The 22432-nt window shown below is 41.2% G+C and overlaps 1 protein-coding gene across 2 annotated transcripts; it reads right to left on the bottom strand.

The window, feature by feature from the left end:
- Window positions 1-754: 754 nt before the first annotated feature.
- On the bottom strand, window positions 755-21053 carry CNGA3 (cyclic nucleotide gated channel subunit alpha 3; the record flags this gene model as incomplete). Of its 2 annotated transcripts, XM_079549785.1 has the most annotated exons (8): window positions 755-2163; window positions 5102-5208; window positions 6902-7009; window positions 8380-8499; window positions 11449-11502; window positions 12476-12655; window positions 15333-15449; window positions 20953-21053. In XM_079549785.1, 8 exons carry the CDS (start codon window positions 21051-21053, stop codon window positions 755-757), a joined length of 2196 nt encoding a protein of 731 aa, XP_079405911.1. The 2 variants fall into 2 exon arrangements, with proteins under 2 accessions (XP_079405911.1, XP_079405912.1); XM_079549786.1 differs by lacking the exons at window positions 8380-8499; window positions 11449-11502.
- Between the last annotated feature and the right edge of the window lie 1379 nt (window positions 21054-22432).

Raw genomic sequence — 22432 nt, 5'->3', positions numbered from 1 at the left:
CCATCCAGCCTGACCGTGTCTCCCTCCAGGTTCAGGGCATCCACCACCTCTCTGGGCAGCGTAATTTCCTAGCAGTGTCCCTCCAGCACTGAGCAAACCAAGTGTCCAGGAGCTGCAAGACACTCTTTGCTCTTCCCAGATTTTCTAAAGCTTTATTGTTATACAGACATCTTCCATCGGTGAGCTTTTGGGGATTCCCTCTCAAGTGGGGGTTGTTGTACATAGATCTACACTGTGTAGGCCAAGCGCCTTCTTAGCCGTAGTCCTACAGCTTGTGCAGACTGCTTCACTGTGAAAGAGGAAGGATTCTGAGAAGCCAGGATGTGTATCCATGCATTTAATAGTCTAGGAAGGTAGATGTACTCTATAAATACTTTCAAAGCCTTAAAAAAAAAGAATCATAATAATCCCTCTACTTTAAGTATAACGCCTTCTTAACACAACGTGTGTGTGAAGAGACGGTGTGTCAAGACCTACACATGCCATACATGCACCGGATGGTCTGAGCATAACTTAGAAGAAATCCACTCCCAGTACAAAAATGTACCCAAATGATGGACCAAATCTCCCCTACGAAGAAGGTGACATTATCCTATTTACAAGAAAATTCTGCTTCAGTTAAAAATGCTAAAAACCATTCTCAAGTCCATATAAAAATAATCATGGCTATGTATGCACACACGTATTTACATACATTTATGGCTTTCACACATTCCAACCTTCTCCATTAAGTAATGAAATATAAATACTCTTATCAGTCCTTTTTCTGCTCCTCGGGTTTTTCAGGCTCTTCTTCTCCAATGGATAAGGTGCCACTACCGTATTTTCTCACTCTGGTTTCTACTCTGGCAAGTCTCTGCTTAACTTTTTGTTGAGAAGAGCTGTACTCCGCCAAGAGCCTCGCAAACCTCGTCTGCAGTGTATCCAGGGCTGTTTCAAGCCTGTCTATTTTTTCTTCCAAGTCTTTTGGGTCAGCTCCTGCTTTTGCTGCTTCCTCATCTATTAAATTGTCTTTCATCAGAATTTGTCGGCCCTTCTCTTCCAGAGCCTTTTTGGCTTCTGGGTATTCTGTGAGGGCTTCCATTAAATCATCTTTAGACAAGCAGAACAAATCCGAATAACCGATACTCCTTATGTTGGCTGTCCTCCTGTTGCCTGATTTGCTGCCTTTGATGTTGAGGATGCTGATTTCACCAAAGTAGCTGCCATCGCTCAGGACTACAAATTGGGTTATACCATCATCTGCCACCACTGCCAACTTTCCCTCCTTTATAATGTACATTTCCCTCCCAATATCTCCCTTCTTGCATATGTAGTCCCCAGGACTGAAGACAGTAGGTTTCAGTTTCAGCACCAGCTCGATGAGCAGTCCAGCTTCACAATCCTGGAATATACGCACTTTCTTCAGTGTGTCCAAGTGGACATTGATGGCAATTTCAGCTTTCAGCTTGTCGGGCAGATTTTTGAGAACTTCCTTTTCATCCACTGTTTTCTTATTGGTCCAGAGGTAATCAAACCACTTAATAACCCTGGCTTCCAAATCCTTCGTTACTTTTCGGAAATGCATGTACTGCTTGATGGAATCGACTTTGGCCTGGAACTCCGCCCTGGAGGCATTCATGTTGGAAATCATGGAGCCCACGTTACCGACGATGGTAGCGAAGATCAAGACTCCCACCAGGAAGTCAATGACCACAAAGAGATACTCCTCGTCCTTCACAGGCGGAGGAGTTTCCCCAATGGTTGTCAGCGTCAGCGTTGACCAGTACAGGCTGTAAATGTACTTTCTCGACAGGCGCCCATACTCCGGGATGGATACATTGGGGTAGACCCAAGTGTCGGTTCCGAAGCCAATTACCTTTGAAATTGCAAAGTATATACACGCGTTCCAGTGGATGATGATGAGAATGTACAAGACAAGATTTCCAATACGAAACATGTTTGGATAATTTGTCCTGGTTTCTGTGCGGTCAAAAAATTCAAACAGGCGAGCAATCCTCAGCAAGCGGTTAAATCGCAGCTCAGGGTAGTTCAAACCCAGCTTCAGATACGCCAGGTCTGTTGGCAGAAGAGACAGCACGTCCAGCTTGAACTGCACAGTTTGGGTATAATTATCTCGTAACTTCTTTTCGTCCTTTACCAGCAAGCCCTGCTCAAGGAAGCCTTTAAAGAATAGAAAGAGATGTTCAGAATTACCACCAGCGGTACGGAATGACTTATGTTTCAGACACCTGAGAACATGAAAGCTTGTGCTGTTAAGCATACAGCCAGGAACACGCTGTGACATCATGCTTTATTCTACATTTAAATATTTCAGTTCAGTAAATAGCAATGTAGTGTATGGGTGTCCAACCTTTTGGCTCACCTGGACACACTGAGCAAACAGGAATTGTCACGGGCCACGTACAAAATATATAATACAGCAAATGTATTTAAGCAACAAAACCTAGTTTTATTTTTGATTCAAACCAAAAAAGAGGGCAACAAAAGCATGAAACTACCAGGTTGGGCACGAATGAGAGCAATGACTGCATTATCAGCACAGCGCTCCCTGCAGTTTTCTGCCCCACTCTGGGACAGCTGTACCTTTGCCTTTTAGGTATCTCTGCAAAAAGAACAGGGAGGTTGGTCTGCCTCGTATTTCATGAATCATTGGCATGACTCAGAACTGAAGTTAAGCATGTGCTTAGCAATCGTGCATAAAATCAAAGTGGAATATTTTTAAATAAATGCTTAGTAGGTGTAATGGATTGCCAGAGAGTTTTGTAGAAGAGTTTTTTGGATACCCCCAAGGCCATGACAACCATTTTCCCTGGAGCCATGCCTTTTCTCTTGCACCAGTGTAACAGCTGACTTCACTTTCCATGGTGCAGCAAATGCTTTGCTCTTCCTTTTGTGTGTTCCAGTGAGAGAGCTGCCTGAAAGCCGAACCTTATACATTAGTATTTCTTCATTCCAAAGACTCTGAAAAGCATTAGATTTTAAGAGCTATGGGAAGATGCAAACTGCAGTAAGACCTTAAACTATACCTGCGGAAGAGTGCTCAAAGGAACACTGCATGAGCAGCACAGCTGCAGGACTGGATCTTACCTCTGAAAGCTCACAGCATTAAACACATTGCACAGGGAGCAGCCTACACACTGCAAAACACTTGCATCCAAGTGTCTGCCCGCTAGGGCAGGCAGGAGGAAAAGTGCACAGAGAGATTTCCTGTTTATCAGAGCTTATCACATTTTCCTCCTCGTTTAGCAATCTTGCAACAGCAACTGTCTCAGAGAAGCATCTGCTGCAGGAGACCCAGCTGCACTTCGTTCTGCCCTGTGCAGCACTGCTGCATTTCTGGAATGTCTGCATACCTGCACATCTGCCTCATGTATGCGTGTATCAGTCCATAGGTAGTTGTAAACTGATGGTGAGTACAAAAAGAATCAGTTGTTGTGCCACGGATGTGTCACCTCACAGGAAACTGCTAAAAGAGCTGCTCAAATATGTCCTTATTAGCAGTGCTATATACCTAGACAGAAAAGCTGGCCAGGCAACTGGATTTCTGACTCATCGTTATTAAAAATAGCTCTGCAAACACATCCCTTCTGAAGGTAGGTAACAGCTCCTCAGCTCTGTTTTGTCCCTTCATATAACTGCATTCTACAGAAAAACCTCCTGAAAGCATCCAACCATGGTGTGAACCAATGATGATCAGTGAGAGGTGACGCCTTTCTGCCTCACTGCAGTCATCAAGTAGGAGAAATGCAATGAAGCTGCAGCACACCACAGAGAAGCTGCCACAGATCACAGTAGCTGTGGGGCTGCTCAGATCCCAGTGTGAAGTCAGTTCCTACCCTGACGCAGCACGGAGTCACGCTCTTCCCCAGTGGCTTCCTGCACCTTGCAGGTACAGGAGAAGACAGCAGACACATGTGGAGCCAGGAGGGGTTGCAAAGTGAGTTGTCAAAGATCTCAGCACCTAAAAGAACCAACTCCCCCATGTGAGTGCCTGAAGTTGCATCATACGCTGCACCAAAGCTCTCAGCAGATCTCTGAGGTATTTCTGTGGTCCAACTCAGGCCTGCAGAACAAATCTGCTCCGACAGCCATCACCAGGGCAGGCTGTGGAAAGCTTATAACTTGTACTGCACAGTTTCTGCTCAGTTCATTCCCATCACAGTGACAGATACAACTGCAAAAGAGGAACTTAGAGGGCAGAGTTGGCTTTTTAGCAGAACATAGCCTATACAAAATTGTCCCAAAAATGGCAGTCTTGAGGGTTAGGCTTCAGTGTGACAGACTTACATCTCTGCTGAACAAGGTACCTGCTAGATTTTAGAATTCAGCTTGCTGCTGTGAGTTGTGTGCTTCTCAAACTGACAGCATTTTTAGCTGTCTTGTAATAATGTTTACAACTTGTCACAAGCCATAACTGGTGTCAAGCTGTCAGCATGATTAAGAAAGAAAGAAAGAAAGAAAGAAAGAAATGTAAAATTCAAAGATTTTAAAAGAACTCTCATTTTTGTAATGATCAGTGCACTTTTGAACCTTTTCAAGTGATGCTTTGGGCGGTAGATGTACCAGTAAACAGTGCAAGCCAGGAAACATTTTCTGGCCTGGAGACCAGCTACAGTGACAGCTTCTATTCATGCTCACAAATTCTCCCAGCCCCCTCCAAAAATAATACCAGCAACAACTCCCAGCCTCTGCTGTCCCCTAGCTGTGCCATGATGCTGCTTGAAAGAGTGCTAGCTGGAATAGGTCAAAGTGCATCAAGGACTACTCTAGCAATTTAGTGGTATGGACCACTGTAAGCCTATATTATGAACTTGTTTAGTTTAAAACAGATGATTTCTTTAAGGCTAGAATCAGTATCTGTTGGCACACTTCATTATGAAATCTTCTCAGCCTGCCTAGACTACAGAAACAAGATGAGGAAGCTGAAGATGAGCCAAGTGAAGTGCAGGTGTTTGTAAGTCTAGCCTTAAGCCACAACACTGCATTTTCCCAAAGCCTCCACTGCTGCTTGAGACAGGGCACTACCCTGGCAGATCTGTTTCTTGCTTTGATGTCCACGTTGTATCAGAAAACTTTGTAAAATCACCAGAAAACTCACCTGTCCTGAATCTGACAAACATGTCGAAAACATAGATGATATCAGAGCAATAGTCCAGGAACAGCCATAATTTGATATGGTCAACTTGTAGCTCATCAAAGCAGGCTCTAAAGAAACAAAGATAGAAATAAAGAACATTAGACCAACTATATAACCACAGTGTGCTAGTGTGGACTGGCAATGAAATGAAGGGCAGCACATCTCCATGCCTAGACATCTGCAAACTGAAGCTTTGCCTAAACAGACACTAGGATCTGGCAGAATTCACAAATGTGAACGCGCAGATAGGGGCATGCAAGTGCCCCTACATTTAAATGTGCCTCAGATTTCACATGAAAGATCCCCAGGAATGCTCATCTCATACCCATACACATCACCATGAAGGTGATTCTCAACTGAAATATTTGCTTCTGGGAGGCCAACCATCTGCATCTCTCCCCGCCATTTGGCACAAGGTGAACCCTTTCCACAGCACTCCGTTAATTTGACTGAAGTTGTTTCCCACATCCCAAACAGGAAAGCAAACACTTGAGTAACATTTTCCCGTCCTTCAAGCATCCATAAATGCCTCGCATTAATTTAAGATGACCCCTCATTGCCTGCAGCCTTCCCCACTGTTCTCAATTGGAGGATTTACTGATATACAAAGCTGGGAGGATTGGCTGACACACTTGAAGGCTGTGCTGCCATTCAACAGGACCTGGATAGGCTGGAGATGGGAGGAGAGGAACCTGATGAGGTTCAACAAAGTCAAGTGCAGAGCCCTGCATCCAGGAAGGAAAAACTGCATGCATCAGTACAGGTTAGGGGTTGACCTGCTGGAAAGGAGCTCTGCACAGAAGAACCTGGGGGTCCTGGTGGGCAGCAGGCTGGTGATGAGCCAGCTGTTTGCCCCCTTGTGGCTAAGTAGACCTGGGGTGCATCCTGGGGTGCACTGAAAAGAGCGTGGCTAGCAGGTCAGGGGAGGTGATCCTTCCCTGCTCCTTTTCCCTGGTGAGGCCACATCTGGAGCACTGTTTCCCATTCTGGGCTCCTCAACTCAAGAAAAACAGAGAATTTCTAGACAGAGTCCAGCAGAGGGATGCAAAGAAGATGAGAGGTCTGGAGCATCTCCTTTGTGAGGAAAGGCTGAGACATGGGGCTGTTCAGCCTGGAGAAGGAAAGGCTGAGGTGGGATCTTATCAGTGCTTATAAATTTCTAATGGGCGAGGGTAAATTGATGGAGCCAGGATCTTTTTGGTGGCTTCCAGCAACAGAACAAGGGGCAAGAGGCACAAAATGGAACACAGAAATATGAACATGAGGAAAACTTTTACTGTGAGGGTGACAGAGCACTGGAAAGGGCTGTCCAGAGAGGTTGTAGAGACTCCTTCTCTGGTGATTTTCAAAACCCGCCAGGATGCTTTCCTGTGCAACCTGCTGTAGGGAACTTGCTCTTATAGGGGTTGAACTAGATGATCTCCACAAGTCCCTTCCAACCCCCACGACTCCGTGATTCTGCGATTACAAAGTTGCCGAGCCTGCAGTGGCCAAGGCACATCTCTGCATCCAGCCAGTAGGTGGCACACCAAGGCCACAGCCAGCCAGCACGGGGATGCTCCTTGCACCTTACAGTCGGGTTTTTGAGGCAGATAAAGGAGAAGCATTGGGCAGCTTTTCCCAGAGGAACTTACAAACATATGTAAATCTTCTAGGTAAGCAATTCATAAAAAACTACGGGGAGATCAGAGGATGATTTATGCAGAAAACACAGATACAATAAATTTGAATACCAAAATTGTTATTAACTTAAATCCATACCTGCATATAAGCATACACCAGTTATAGAACACAGGTGCTGCAATGATGGTCAGCCAGTTGTAATACATATTGCTTGAAGGATCAATCACAAAGACCTCTTTCTTCTGCCTGGAAAGCAAAACATGTACATTTGTAGTGGAAATTTCACAGTAGCCTACTGGTATTCCCCTCCTTTGGAGGCCGCTTGTCTCATGGTTAACTCACATCTGCTTGAGAAAGTACCTAAGCCATGACCCCTGATGAGATACCACCTTCATCCTATTTGAGATGCTCCATTCCTGGTTGGCACAGCTTTGGAAAAAGTAAGTGGGATTGGAAAGAAAAACAGAGCTATTCAAATTGCTGAGGCTGAAAATAACACCTTTTCTGCATATGACCCCCACTAAAGACAAAGCAGAACATCTAAAAAGTATCTAAGTATCTAAAATACATCTAAAAACGTCAAAGTAAAAATCTACCTACACGTTAAAAAAAGAAAGCTTTAATCTAATGAGTATTTCCTTTGCCATCTTCACAGCAGCACCTGAGCCATTTCTTCTCAAAAAACTGGTCATTATCACAAAACTGGTAACCAAGAAATATGGTCTTCATACAATAGAGAACATTACCTCTTTGACTCTTGAAACATTTATTTTCTTTGAAGCTACTTTCCAGTACTGTAAAACTCAGGTTGTCTTTGCATAGTAACTGATGCTGAAGAACACAGATTTGAACACAGGCTTTCAAATCAAAGCTTTGGTTAAGAAACTTGAGATACCTAGATCAAGTAGACTCCAGTTGGAAGCTGTTCCTACCTACACATCTCTATACTGACACAGTTCACACTTAAATATATATAAATCATACTGAGTTTAGGTCAGCCTTTGGGGAACAAAATAAGGAACTATTTATATCAAAAGCATGCCAATGGTCTCATTTTGTTGCAGAAATACAGCAGCTCTTCCTGGTCAGCAAGAGAAAACTTCAGTAATCAGTAGTAAAGAACTACGCCAAGTTTTAAGTAATCAGTTGTGCTGGTGAGTGTAATTATAATAACTAAACTTATTAAGCAAATCTGCAGTTCTCTACATGTAAAATTTTTGTTCTTCATCCAAACTACATTTTTGGTGTGAGCTCTAAATCATTACAGATGTTCTGGAACCATGAAAATCCAGTTCAGATTTGCAAAGAGTGCTGCTATCCTAAAACGCCCCAGTAGGAATAAAGTGACCTTGAACACGAAAACCAAATGCCCAGAGGTAGACAAACTCCCTTTTAAGGCCTGGGGAGCTGCTCATGAAGATCTAAACAACAATATTAAAGACACAACAAGTCTGTTGAGCAGTTGCACCTCTTCAAAAGCAAAAACAAATAGAAGGTTTATGGTATAACATTCTGCAGCCTACAGATCAATAGTGGTAGTAGGAGTTTTCTAGTTCAATACCATACCATGCTTTGGAGTGCAGGAGAGGTGTTACAAGTACATTCGTTATACTTACTCTTCTTTTTTTTTGTCATCTTTTTTATCATCTTTCTTTTCCTCTTTCTTTTCCTCCTTCTTTTCCTCCTTCTTTTCCTCTTTCTTTTCCTCTTTAACCTCTTTCTTTTCTTCCTTTTTGCTGTGCAACATATCGAAGTCTTAGAAATATTATCAATTCTCTAATAGCTAGGGGAGAGGGTGAATAGTGAGGTACAGGGAACTAATGACCTGGATTCTGGATGGGGTAGGACAGGATTTCTCAATGATACCATTTATCCAACTGGGATAAATGGTTCTCAGGCTTCTCAAACCAACACCACTACATTATACAACTAATTGGCTGATTTTGTGCATTAGTCACCCATGTTTTCTTGGCCTTTTCATACAGCAGTGTACCAGGCTGTTTTTAATTAAATGCTTCCAGTTTGTTCCATCTTTAGAATTTGAGCACTTAAAAAGAAATCTATTTAATGAGAACAGACCACAAAATGGCTTAACAAACCGTCAATATTCATGACATATACAGAACCTCACATTGACCATCTGAAGCTTTATTGGTGATTACATGAAATGAGGCTGAACCTCTTCTCACAGTTGTTTAAAACCAACATAGCTGTGATTCATTGATTACCTCTGCTTTCAGCAACTGCCTTGGAGAAGAATCCCTGTCAATGTTTGAACAAAAGCAGCAAATATAGAGAAACAAGGTGCGTCTCATTTCACTTAATCTCTGACATCCACATACAAGGAAGTTATTTTGTAAATGTTTTATTGTCAACACAATTAATATGAGCTATTTTAGATCTCTGTAACAGGACAAGATGACTTGTGACTGGAAGAAGTTAGCACTTACCAATACAATAGGTCAGTGAACAACTTCTACCTATCAGCAATGTGTACATGCTCTAATTCTTACCCTTGGACATTTCCATAGAGACACAGTATCACAATACAATTTGGAAACTCTCAGACTAATTTTGCTTAAAAAAAAAAAAAAAAAAAAAAAAAGTTAGAAAAGTACCTATCAAATTAATCAACACCACTGAAACATTTAAAATTATACACTACAAGGGGCACAATTGGAAAATTATTCATACAAGCTTCCCAAAGAAACAGTTTTTCATTCATCAAGGCTGACTTCTACACAGCAGCAGGAACTGCTACTCAAATGGTTTATTTCTCTGCCATTGGCCCCTTGGACTTCTACTGCATTTCTTTTAAATCTGTCCTGAAAACACCTTCCTATGTAGAAAACATGTCAGGATTTCTCTGTGCACTGCTATGCTTGGTGTCTGAAAAGCCAATGCACAGTTGCTGCTGTTAGCGTTATCACACTGCTGGGGAAAACTTCACGAGTCTGGCATTCTTACTGGAATGGAAGAGATGGATACAAAGTAATACATTTCCAAAGGGCAGTGTGACAGTATACTTGTGGCTGTTAGCCAAGGAAAAGCAGGCTGAGATACAGAGTCAGTGAAAAAGTGGAAGTGAGGCTCTTCCATTTCTGCGGCTGCTGTTCATCTCTCGAGGGATCTCCTAACATTGTAATCCCAGCTACCTGTAGTCTGGCAGTTGAGGTCACTTGGAAGAAAAGGTTGGCCATAATCGAAGTCTTGAAAGCACTACCTACAGTTCCCCAACAGCAGGAACTCACAGGTCTTCCGCACATGGGAGAAAACACAACTTCAGAAAGACCTGCATCTTTTTTCCCTTGTTAGTACAACTCAGTAAACTAATCCAGTTAACAGCTGTTTGTGCCCGTCACCACTGACAGCAATACAGTGGCATCTATTCAGTGTCTCCAGCACATTACAAGGAGCGCCTTCAGCCTCAGAAAATGCCTTCATTATCTCCAAAGAAACCCTGCCACAGTCTGTGAATGAGCTGAATATTTGCACTTCTCAGCTGTCGACTACTTTGCAAATCAAGTAATTTTCAGATGGTCAGGCAGGTAGACAGACAGGTGTTGTCTTCAGTCAGCAATAATGCAACACCTGAAGGATGTATGTTGTGCCTGAGGTCCATGAGTCACTGTCAGAAACAGGCTAAGCAGCATTTCTATTCCAATCAGTCCTCTGTGCCCTGGCGAGTGTGCCGCGCTCCAGACTTCCAGCACCTTTAATATTCCCAGTCTAAATAAAATGCTGCACATTTCTGTCACTGTTTGCTGCACTTCCATTTCAGCTTTAACAAAATTTATGCGAGCCAAACCAAAACACTGCTTCAGGAGCAGGAAGATCTGTTGAGATATGTGCACAAAACTTTCACAGCATCACTTCTAAACGAAATTTCCTGCTAGTCCATGACATAAAAATCTACTGCTAGATGCTACAGAGGAGGTTTGTCTTCAAATAGCTGTGGTTTAATACATGCAACGAGCATTAATGTTGAGTGATTTTAAATTACAGGAGTTCTTCACCTTTTCAAGAGATTTCTCTTTGGTCTGAAACTGTAAAATATCCTTGTCAAATAAATTAAATAGAGCAGCTTCTGTCAAAACTTCTGTTGCAATGGAAGCCTTATTATGTTGCCTATCTCACACTCTACATCTACAGCAACCATATCAGGCTGAGTTAAAACACACATTTTAGAAAGAAGGTTAGTGTTCATTTTGAATGCCTACAGAAAGGGTTTATTGGTACCCTGCTCCATATCCACATCTCATGTGACAACTTTGAAATTTTGGGGGCACTTAAGATTTCCAGAAGGAGATTGAGTATGTTAGAAGAGGAAAAGGACCATCAGAAAATGAATATCTTAATCTCATTTTAAAATTGAAGCATTAATAGAGCAATTGGTAATGCAGTGAAATCAGCCAGTTGAATAAAAGGAGGTAAGGACCAAATGCTTAATTAATCCGATTCGTTCCTTGGAAAGTAAGGGTAACCAGACAAAAGGGATCACGAAGGATGCTTCTAATACTGAGAAAACTAGATCTTTCTTTATAATTAAAACCTTAGAAAGGCTTAAAGCCTTAGAAAGGGCTTAAGAAGAGATAAGGAGTTCATACTACAAATGTTACGAGGCTGGAAAGGGAAAAAAAAAGGAGCTAGTAGCAGAAGGGCATATGGAAGTTATCAGTACTTACTCTTCATTGGTGTTGTTGCTAAAGTTGACATTAAACCTGGCCAAGGGCCACGGACTGCAGCAATTGAAATAAAACATGTCGTAAAGGTACATGCGTAAAGGTTTTTGGCATTTCATACACGTGTTTACCAACATGACAGCCTGACTTACTGGCCTCTCACTGATATACACTGATAAGATTAGGAAGGTCAACTTTGACTGCGGCGCTAAGCCCCTTTGCATAACTATTTCAAGGCACCAGTTTCTCTTTATCACGTGCTGGGCATACACGTTTGTGACCACACCTGATGGCTGAAGCTTGTTCTCAGGCGTATTAGTGCATGGTAACATGCAACTCACTATTTTTAGCTCTGTAAGCATTCGGTTGCTATTTTGAACATTCTCCAGTCCTTCCAAGTCTTCTTCACAAATGCAGCGCCAAGGTTTCTGTGACAAGCATACCTACCAGTGCTGCAACATTAAGTTTTCACAGTAGAACTGAGAGTTAATGTAATACAGCCACAGCGTAAGCAGGAGAAGGCAAGAATGGATACTTCCTTTTATAGAGGCTTGTTGGCCCAAGATCAGCGTTCTCCCTAATGATTTGGAACCTGCAACTGTTACTGATAGAGGCATCTGAAAAAAAACTGTCTGCTCATTTGAGCAATTAACAGACAGCAGTCTGGCTAATTCAACAAAATGTGCTTTTAAGTTGAATTTCTATGGAGCAGATCAAATGAAGATGATGAGGCTGTGTTCATCACTGACAACAAATCAATGTCACCTATACTACCATGCAGAGCCCTTCGAGGTTTCTGCTTTAATTTAACTTATTAGCTGGACTCTTGAAACAAATGAAGTGATTAATTGCTTACATTCCAATCTTTAACTAAGTAAAAAGCCATGGGATTCTGTGTTCCACAGCATAATGCCAAGCAGAAGGCAAACTTTTGTCTTTCAACTTCATTTTCCTCTCTTGGCTGGAGTTACATTTAGAACAGTAATTTACATATTCAGTCTTCCCCTGAAATCTAAGTACATCTGCTTACCTGTTTACTCCCCCAGGCTGTTCACGGATGCCCAGGAAGGAGCGGATGTTACTTTGCCTGCTGGACACCTCTACAAGCTCTGGCCCTCGGATACGCTCTAGGAAAGAATCAGGCCTTTGGTCTTCATGGTGTAGATGTCTTGTGGCCCACGACCTCAGAGATACAACAAATCGTGACAGCCTGTGCAGAACAGACACACAACACTGACTGAACCACACAAGGACATCAGATGGATTAAGTTTTCCCCACAGTATCAGTTCAGGGGGATTTTTCTCCACTTCTGCACCTGCCACTGAAATGAGGCCTGATAGATTAACAGTGTGAACTTAAGACACTTTCCACAATTTCATACATCATCTTCTGTAATTGATCAGGAAAGCATCTCACACATCATCACTGTACCAACACTGCAGAGGTGATAGAAAAACTCCGATTAAAGATGGATTTGCCAAGTGGTCACAATGGAGACAAAAAACTTCTGACCTTATGTGATAATGAGGAACCTTGGACTGACAGATCAGGAGACATAAAATACTCACAAGAACGTATTCTCAGGGTACACACAGTAGAAAAAAATGCTGAATAGTTGGTGAAGAAGGATGGACTTTGCAAGAAGGAATGGTAAAATTTCAGTCACTTTCCCTTAGGTTGTAAAGAGTCTGTCTGCAGATATATTAACTGCACACTGCACATAAACCTGCCTACTGCATAGACAGCACTATTTCCTCATCCTAAATTTCAAGCAGAGCACAGAAATTGGATAAGCAGAACATCATGTAATTTGAAACTAATTTATCCCTGCATTGTTACGACTCATTTTATGCTCCCACTAATTGACTGAAACATCACAAATTCTTGTAATGTTACCAAAGTTCAAACAAAAACGTGCTTCTGAAAAACTGAAAACAACAGACACTGAAATATATAGATAAGATTTTATTGACTCCCCAAACAATATTCTTTATTCTTTCTCATTAGCAGACCAATTTGGACAGAAGTAGTGTTACTTCAGGTTTCCCAACCTTGTCCATGAAAATGCCATAATGAAATCCTCAACAACCTGTAACTTCTTACAGGAGCTCTGGGCTACTCAAGGAAAGCTCTTCACATTCCCTTCATGTTGGATAATATTACAATCTTATGATGAAGTACACTTGTCTTACTGCACTTCTCCAGGGCCTAACTATACCATCTCATAGATCTTGCCCAGGATTTCTTACCTTGAAATAAAAGGACAAATAAAGCAGGAACAATACCACATGTCAGAAATTTGAGAAAGACATTTTTAGCTCTTTATTCCTGTACCAACAAAGCATCATATAAATCATCACCAATGTCCAACAACTAAGAGAATTCAAAATCTACCAGGAATGCAAAATTAAAACAAAGCTCCACATCAAAGTCTGAGATGAATTAATAGATTCCTAACTCATTTAGAAAGCATTGCATAAAATTAAATTGTGATTTTTTTCCTCTTTATCTGAGCAGAACTCAGCTTTCACGTAAGAAGTGGTGTGAAAAAACCAGTGACATGGATGCTCTTACTTATATTAGAAAACAAGGCATTTTGAGAACTGTTAGTTAAGAAGCCAAACAGATTCCACAAAATAAGATTGAGAACTTCTCTATTTGAAGAAAGAAAGCCTTTTCTTATTTCTGCCATACTGTTTTATTCTCACCTTTTTTGTCCTAAGATACTCTCAGTGAAGTCCAGCAGAGGCTGTTATCTTAGGTCTTTGAGAATCTGCATTTGAGAGGCATGTTATACTACTATACTTTATTTAAACTGCTGAGCATTCGTGTTTGTATCAAAGGTTTCCTTGCAGATTCAGAGAGTCAGAAATTGAAGTTATACATGCATGTAACTCAAAGTATTCTGGAAAAGGGTATAGAATAATATAAACTAACATTAAGAAGCTTTCAGTATTGATTTACACATGTAGGTGCTTCCAACATACACCAAAAAACGTTTTCCACCTAAAACCAACTTCTTGCAGACTTTGTAATGTACACGCAGTGGTGTCATCACCTGACAACCAAATAAGGCAACACAAGTTTGTTCTCTACCACCCAAAACCTTGAAATGCAAACTCTTTAAATGACTCTACTTTTATAGCAATATTTTTCTTCAAAATACACTATGCTTAAACTCAGTATGCTCTGTAGCATGTACCATCATGGCATCAGGAGAGAGAGTGCTCTGCAGTCTCAGTTGGAAATCTTTAAAGTCAACACAAAAAGTTTTTGAAGCTCTGTTTCAGGTTTGTGTTTTAAGTCCATGTAAAGTAAATGACTTGAGCAAATGGTTGACTTGAAATTCGTTGTCTCAGGCTCCCATTTCATTACAAACAAAAGTGGATTCTAGAAACAGAAATTCCTGCATTCACAACACAAACACCCCATCTCCTCCTTTGCCAGAGATACCTGTCAACAAGGCAACAATCGTGAGCCCATACCTGATAGGAAAATAACATGGCATCAGCTACCAGCCAGAACCACTTTTCCATTTACTCTACAGTCTTGAGTCATTCCTGCTGTCACTTCTTGCATTTGCTCAGCATTCAATAATTTTCAAATCAGATCTTGTAAAAAAAATATCTTTTTCTTTAACAAGACTAATTTGTGTGAGCTCATCCAGCACCTCCAGGATCCCAAGGCTTTTATTACAAACAAGAAAGCAATGAGTTCAGAATCGATGTCTAAAGAAGCCTCAGTCACGTTCTATACATGATCTTTAGCTGCACTCCATCCATCTTCTTTGGAAAGTGATGGCTCTTCTTACTTTACCTTGAAATAAATAGTGATCTGTCTCTTTCAAATATGCTAATACTGAAAATGGTGTTAATTAGCATGTTACCTTGCCATTGCTCCCCTGCCTGTGAAAGGGCTCGCTTGTGATCCAGATAGATGTCTTCCCTCCATAGAAATGACTCTCTGCAGTTCTGAAGATGTATCCTCACACAGTGAATGGGTTCTGCAAAAGGAAATGGTTTTTAAATTATATTCAGCCTCCAGCAGATTTTCCCCCCATCCAATTATTAACACCACTGCACCAGAAAACAATATTGCAAATTATCCTCTTTCTACTAATAAGACATGCATTTGATAAATGTACAGTGAAACCCATATTCCCACTTTTCTGGAGCCATCCAACATGAATGAGGCAGACGAGGCTCTGCCATCTGTCCCCGCAAGGTCAGAAGCTGATTTCTTACATGTCGATTACCACTCTGGTGATACACAGTTAAGAGAAGAACACTTCATAGAATCATAGAATCACAGAGTGGCCTGGGTTGAAAAGGACCACAATGATCATCAGGTTTCAACCCCCCTGCTCTGTGCAGGATCACCAACCACCAGACCAGGCTGCCCAGAGCCACATCCAGCCTGGCCTCAAATGCCTCCAGGGATGGGGCATCCACAGTCTCCTTGGGCATATCTGCTAGTCTCCTAGCACTCCTCCTGCACTGCATCAGCAGCTTTCCTTCAGCAGGGAGGAAAGTTCCATGCCTCCAGGGGGCTTCAAAGTGACTGCCCACTGTTTTTTTCAGTATTGATCTCCTAGACCTTGTTTGGGTTTAACAGTCTGATATTTCCACCAATGTGGTTCCATTTTATGACTCAAAGCAAACACCTCTTTTTCCTTTTGCTCCTTGTCTAGACTGAAATGGAAAAACACTGATTCTACAGTAGATAACACTGAGTAGCACCACTACTGTTCTTACTCGCTCCATAAGTGAAAATCAGCCTACTGCATGGTAAAACAGGCTTATAGATGTTCAGAGCTACTCTGGTGGTGATGAGACACAGGAAACAATGCAGAATCTCAGCTGCATGCAACTGCAGATAGTGATTACACTGTCAAGTCACATGCAGTGTCTGCCAGCTCACGTGAGTTCTTGTAAGACTGCTTACTAGCACAGAAATAATTAGCACTGAAAAATAATAGATGAAGCTTTGGCTTTATCTTTCTGTAATGGAGTTTTGGAACTGACTTCAATGGAACCAGGACTTTATCAAAGCTCACTGTGGATTTTTTTATGACTCCTGAGGCTTTCTCTGTGTTTTCCTTCACAAGATGCCATGACCACGTTTCATCAAGGATCACGTTTTTCTCCCTTCGTAGTGCAAACAATCTCTCACATGACTCTGTTAATCCGCACTGCCACGAAAGCACTGAATATGATGATACTTACACTAACTTCATAAGAACTGGCAGCAGCATTTTGAGTGCCAGCAACAGGATAATTAGCAGCTTAGTTTTGTCTGTACTCACAGCAGGGAAGCTGGCAGACAAAGAATTAAAACTTCATTGCATCTCCACACTACAAAAGATAGTGACTCCTGGGATTCACAATTTCTTAACTGTTTTCTTTCCTCTTCAGTTTACGTTGTGGGTGCTGTGACTGTTGGGGTTGCCAAGGTCAACCCAGCTCCTAGGGGACAACGAGCAAACTCATGGGACACACACCCATTATAGGCTACTGGATACACAGGGCCTACACCCAGCTTAGGAATTCTGCTGAGCTGGATGCTAGGACTAAGGCAAGCATAGATACTTGCAGTTTGTTCCTTTATCCCCACTCCGTTTCTTTTCCTGAAGCATCTGCACTCCTGCTGGGGAAAGGTTGACAGCATCCTTTAGACTGCAGTGCTATGCCTGTTTTTACTACCTTGTATTCCTCCTTACAGGAAAATATATATTTTGCTTGTTCTTAAACAGCATGGATTCTAATGTTGCTATTGTTCTTACTTACTAATCACCATCATTTTTGAGTCCTGAAAAGACATTTTCAAAGGAGGCAGAAAGAATTCTTAGAAAATTATTTTAATTAACAGAACACAGGTTTGAAGAAAAAAAGAGGAGTATTTAAGCTGCAGCAGCTTAACTGCTTTTAGTAAATTCAGGTTTACTTCACAAAAAAAGTTGCAGCATGTACAGACAACTCAAGAATATCAAAAGAAGTTTGCAGAAACAGCACTAAAGGACTGGCATTTCACCTTTACAGTAATACTCACAGGACGCTACCAGGAAACTGCTGTGGAAGCATCTGTCCAACATTACACCGCAATTATGAACACGTTCCACTTTAATTCACACAAGCAAACTGAAAAGTAAATCTAAAATGCTCTCTTTCTTCCACTATTGTAACTCCTTATAAAACTCACAGGCTCATTTCTGATTTTTCTCAACCACGTTCACACAACACAAGAGAACTCATTTGTAAACTGACTTTCTATCAATGCAGAGGAAGGTTACAGACTGGGCTTCTGAAGTAACACCTTCAGTGCATGTGGCCTAATTCTGACTTTATTTTTATGAACACAAACTCACTCCTATCCCGGACTCTATGAGTTTGGCTGGTAACTGCAGCAGAACAGAAAGGACTGCCATTATTGTCCCATTATGTTACATAGTTTGAAACCACCACGAGAAGAGACTACACAACATTAAGAAATAGAGAGCAGGTTACAAAGTAGGAACAATAGATAACTGTGCCTCCTCAGCTTAAGTTGAAACCCTGGATATAAATTCAGACTGGGGGATGAGAGGCTTGTATAGCAGACCTGCAGAAAGGGATTTGGGGGTTCTTCACCAAAGTGTGGTCAGGCCTTGGAACAGGCTCTCTTGGGGTCAAGGCACTGAACCTACTGAAGTTCAAGAAGCATTTGGACACCACTCTGAGGGCTTGAATTTGGGGTGGTGCTGTGGGGAGCCAGGAGTTGGATGATCCTCATGGGATATTGTTTCCCACACCTTTCTCCTAGGAAAACTGGCTGCTCCTAGCTTGGAGAGATGTATGGTTCACTGGAGTAAAAACTGGCTGGATAGTCAGGCCCCAAAGGTCATTATGAATGAGTTAAATCTACAAATGGTGTGCTCCAGGGCTCAGTACTGGGGCTAGTTTTGTTTAAAATATTTATCAACAAGTTTGATGAAGGGATTGAGTGCACATTGAGTACATTAGCAGATGACACCAGGGTGGGCAGGAGTGCTGATGTGTCAGTTGCTCTTCCCTTACCCACCAATGCTGTAACCCTATCACAGAAAGCCACTACATTTGGCAGGCAGAATTTGCCCTTAGTGGAGCCATACTGCCACCAATCACCTCTTTGTCTTCCATGTTCCTTAGCACAGTTTCTATAAGGATCAGCTCCATTATCTTGTTGGGCAGAGGCAAGACTGGCCTGTAGTTCCCTGGATCTTCCTTTTTCTCCTTGTTTAAAAATGGGGGTTATGTTTCCCCTTTTCCAGTCAGTGATAATTTCATCAGACTGCCACAGCTTCTCAAATACGATGGATAGTAGCTTAGCTACTTCATCTGCCAGATGAGCAAATTACAATTTGAAGACCACCACCAGCTTTCTGTTAATTGCTCCAGTGAGTGCTTTTCTTTGATAATACCACATTCCACTACAGGAAAGCACTTAAGCACATCTTAGCATTAAGCATAAAATTAACACCCACCGACTGTAATGGGAACTAAGTAATGTGCTTAATTGTTTTCTTGAACGAGAGCCAGCAGGACTTAAATGAAAATAAGGAGCAGTGTCACTAGTCTAGAAAACCTATGGTTGGCTGGATTGATTGTTTGTTTGTTTGCTTTCCCCTGTGTTTACAATTTTAATTTTTGCTAATCTGAATTTCAAAAATGTGTATCAGAATTTCTTCTTGCATGAAGTTGCATGAAGTCTTGCATGAAGACCAATGCCCCACAAGTGTCTTCAATGCGAAGATCTGAAAGTGGCAGTTTCTGCTGACAGTGATTGAGGTTTTAAGTTCAGAACGGGAAGGAGAAACAATCTGCGATGTTCGTGACAGATAATGCATGAAATACGTTTTATTAGCTCCCCTCGCCATAATTCCCATTGTCTTTTCGTGGAAAAAAGGATTAACTTCTGCCAAAAGAAACAGAATGGAAGGTTTCTGTCTTATAAAAGAAAATTTAAAATTGTCTTCTGTTAAATAACAATCATACTCTCATAGATTGAGTGGTCTAAAATGCATTTGTGTCCTAATGAACACAAGCATATTGAGTTTTGCCCATATACATACCATTTTTTTAGCTGTATTACAAAAGTATTATATAACCATTTTTTGGCAATCACTTCAGCAATAGAAAAACCTTAAAAGTGAGATCTCTTTTATAGAGCGACCCTGTAATCGTTTTTTACTCATCTATGAAATCCCATAATCAATGCTGACCACAATGAACTTCATTTTAAATAAATGGTCCATCAAGACTCTTATCATCATAAAGTGTAATTCATACTTTCTCCCCTTTATGTTTAAGTCATTGCCTCATTGACTGCAGCCACTTAATTCTACATTCAAACCTTTGTAACTACGCTTCTCACTTCCACTAGTAAGTTCTAAGCTGCCAATCACTGATATTTTCTACAAAAAAAAGGGGCATAAAATGAAGGCTCAATGCAATGTGTGTTTTCCCTGCTTCTGAGGTACAGTTGTAAATGAAGACAAAGAGACTTGATGCTTCCAATCTCTCGAAGAACAACATGAAGCAGTATCAACTAAATCAAGCAAGCCATACTGCAGAGAATAAAAGCAGTTCCATTTTCACTAGTGTGAGTACACCTACATACCAGAAGGTATCACATAAGCAAAGCAGAAATGGAAAAAAAATAAATAACGTGAAGAGGACAAGGATCACATCCACACTACGCGCTAGGGGCACATGATCCAAAATTATCACAATACAAGCAGTTCTAACAGGCTTTTAAATATTTGGTCAACAAGAGTCAGTCTGACAAAGCCCCCACAGCTGAGGCAGTTGACCACAAGAAGCCAAAAGCAGGCAACGTTTTCCAGCCTGCATAAGTGCTGTGTATCATCAGACAATTTCTTGCAGTAGCATTTACCCAGACCAGAGAAATGACTGGGACTGCATAAAATACAAGTGTACAGCACACAGGCATATTTTATGCAGCCACTTAAAAAAAAACCCTGAAACAGAGAAAAGTGAGTGTAAGGAAACAAGTACAGCTCAACTGTACAGTGTGAAGCTCTGAAAAGCCAGTAAAAAAAACGTTGTTATGCTTTATATGCTACACATGTTTCCTAACAATGGAGCTAAACAGTTTGAAGAAGTTGCTTTTAAAAACTTTCCTAAGGCTTTTCACTGCATAATACTGGCAAGAGCCTTTTTTCTGCTCGTCCCATACACACTCCAAGTGCAGGTTCTTGCAAGCTGATTCAAGAAAGATGCTTATCCTTATAGAGATGGTGTAATTCCCATCAATGGGAAAATGTGTTTTATTCCTCAGGTGATATAGGTCCTGGATACAAAACTGCAAACCATGATAACCTTCCCATTGCTGTCTGTTCTGTACTTTGGAAATACACCACTAGGTCATTTAAATACAAAGGGTCAACGGAGATGTGATCACTTCCAAAATACAGATACAGAGAACTGCCCCAAATTCTGTGGCTGATTGCGATGAAACAAACGCATTACCTGATAAAGCCATTTTCAATCCTTTCAATATCTTCATCAGTAGTTCTGACAGACAGTCCATGCATGCCAGGGTAAGAGTGCTGGGTGTTGATTTTTGCCATTTTGCTTTACATATCAACATCTAATTGATAGCTGAAACACAGGGAAAAAAATGCATTTAATGAAGGCACCAAAAGCAATGTAACAGTTCTTAGAAACAGTGACTGACTACAAGAGGGCAGTAAAAAGCTAATTTAACCATTTTCATGGACAGCAATATTTATACACATAGTATGAGAGCCGTTCCCAGATTTACTTCTACCAGACAGAAGAAGTGCTCATGAAAGCGTAACAATGAAAAAGCGCTGTAACGAAGAAAATCCATCAGGACCAACAAAAAGGTTTACGTGACACGACATATTTTGTCTCTGGGGTTTCTGAATATCCACAGTGTCAGACATATTATCCACAGAGAAACTGCATTCAAAATTTCATTCAAAGACTACAGCTAGAAAGCAAAGCGGTTACGTGCTGGGACAACCTATTCCACTTCAAGTCAGTCCTCTTGTGCTAACCTGTTTCTGTTTTATGATGAAGTCTCTTATTCTGAAATTGCATAGGAAGCAAACAGATCATTAACCAAATGTGTCCTTCAGCTTAATACACAGCATCCATTAATCATACATTATCTAAACAATGTGCTAAACATTTCTTCTGTTGCCTTCTCATCTATCATTCTTATGGCAGCGCTTCAAGACAAAGTCTGTTGAGATATCTAACCATCCAACACCTGTAAGATTTAGGAAAGTTATTCAACTTAATTCCTTTCCAGATGTGCCCCTCAGTGCCTTACCAACGTAAGTAAAACAGCTTTTAAAAGTCAACACAAGTGCTTTAAAAACGGCAGTCTGAAAGACTTCACTGAAAGTTCTGAATTTTGAATTTTTTTTAATTATTGAAGCCCTGGTCAGGGACCTTTTCTATCCGAGACATCTCTAGAAGCAATTTCTCCTGGGATCTGGCCACTGCTTCAGATCATCTAATGTCCTTTTCTCACCCTGTATGGTCTTAAGACCATACAGCACGCAACTAGCGGCAAACAAAATACAGACGCAAAAACTCTCCCCTGCATCGCTCCTGAAGTAAAACTCATTGCCCACTAACAGGTCCATGTTATGCACTCAGCTTCTTAAAAGACAGACGCTTGACTTACCCTCCATCCAAATCCCAGAGACCTAAAGGAAATGGCATATAACTTTTAAAGGAATTTAATATATTTCAAAACGCAAAACAGACTAACTTAAATTTTGCATCCAGAAATAATAAAATTGGCCTGGAAATAGCCCCTGGATATCTTATTTAACACCTGAAAATCTGGTTAGTGTTTCTTATTTCTAATCTTACCTCAACACAGGTCAACTGATACATAACTGTGTCTGATCTTAAACCCAGCCCTGCACATACCAGGTAACTTCAGCTTTTCTGGGGAGAAAATCAGCAT

Source organism: Tetrao urogallus, assembly GCF_951394365.1.
Source record: "Tetrao urogallus genome assembly, chromosome: 1".
In the NCBI taxonomy this organism is placed as follows: domain Eukaryota; kingdom Metazoa; phylum Chordata; class Aves; order Galliformes; family Phasianidae; genus Tetrao; species Tetrao urogallus.
Note: the sequence above shows the minus strand (reverse complement) of the source record. Positions and strands in the feature narration are given on the sequence as shown.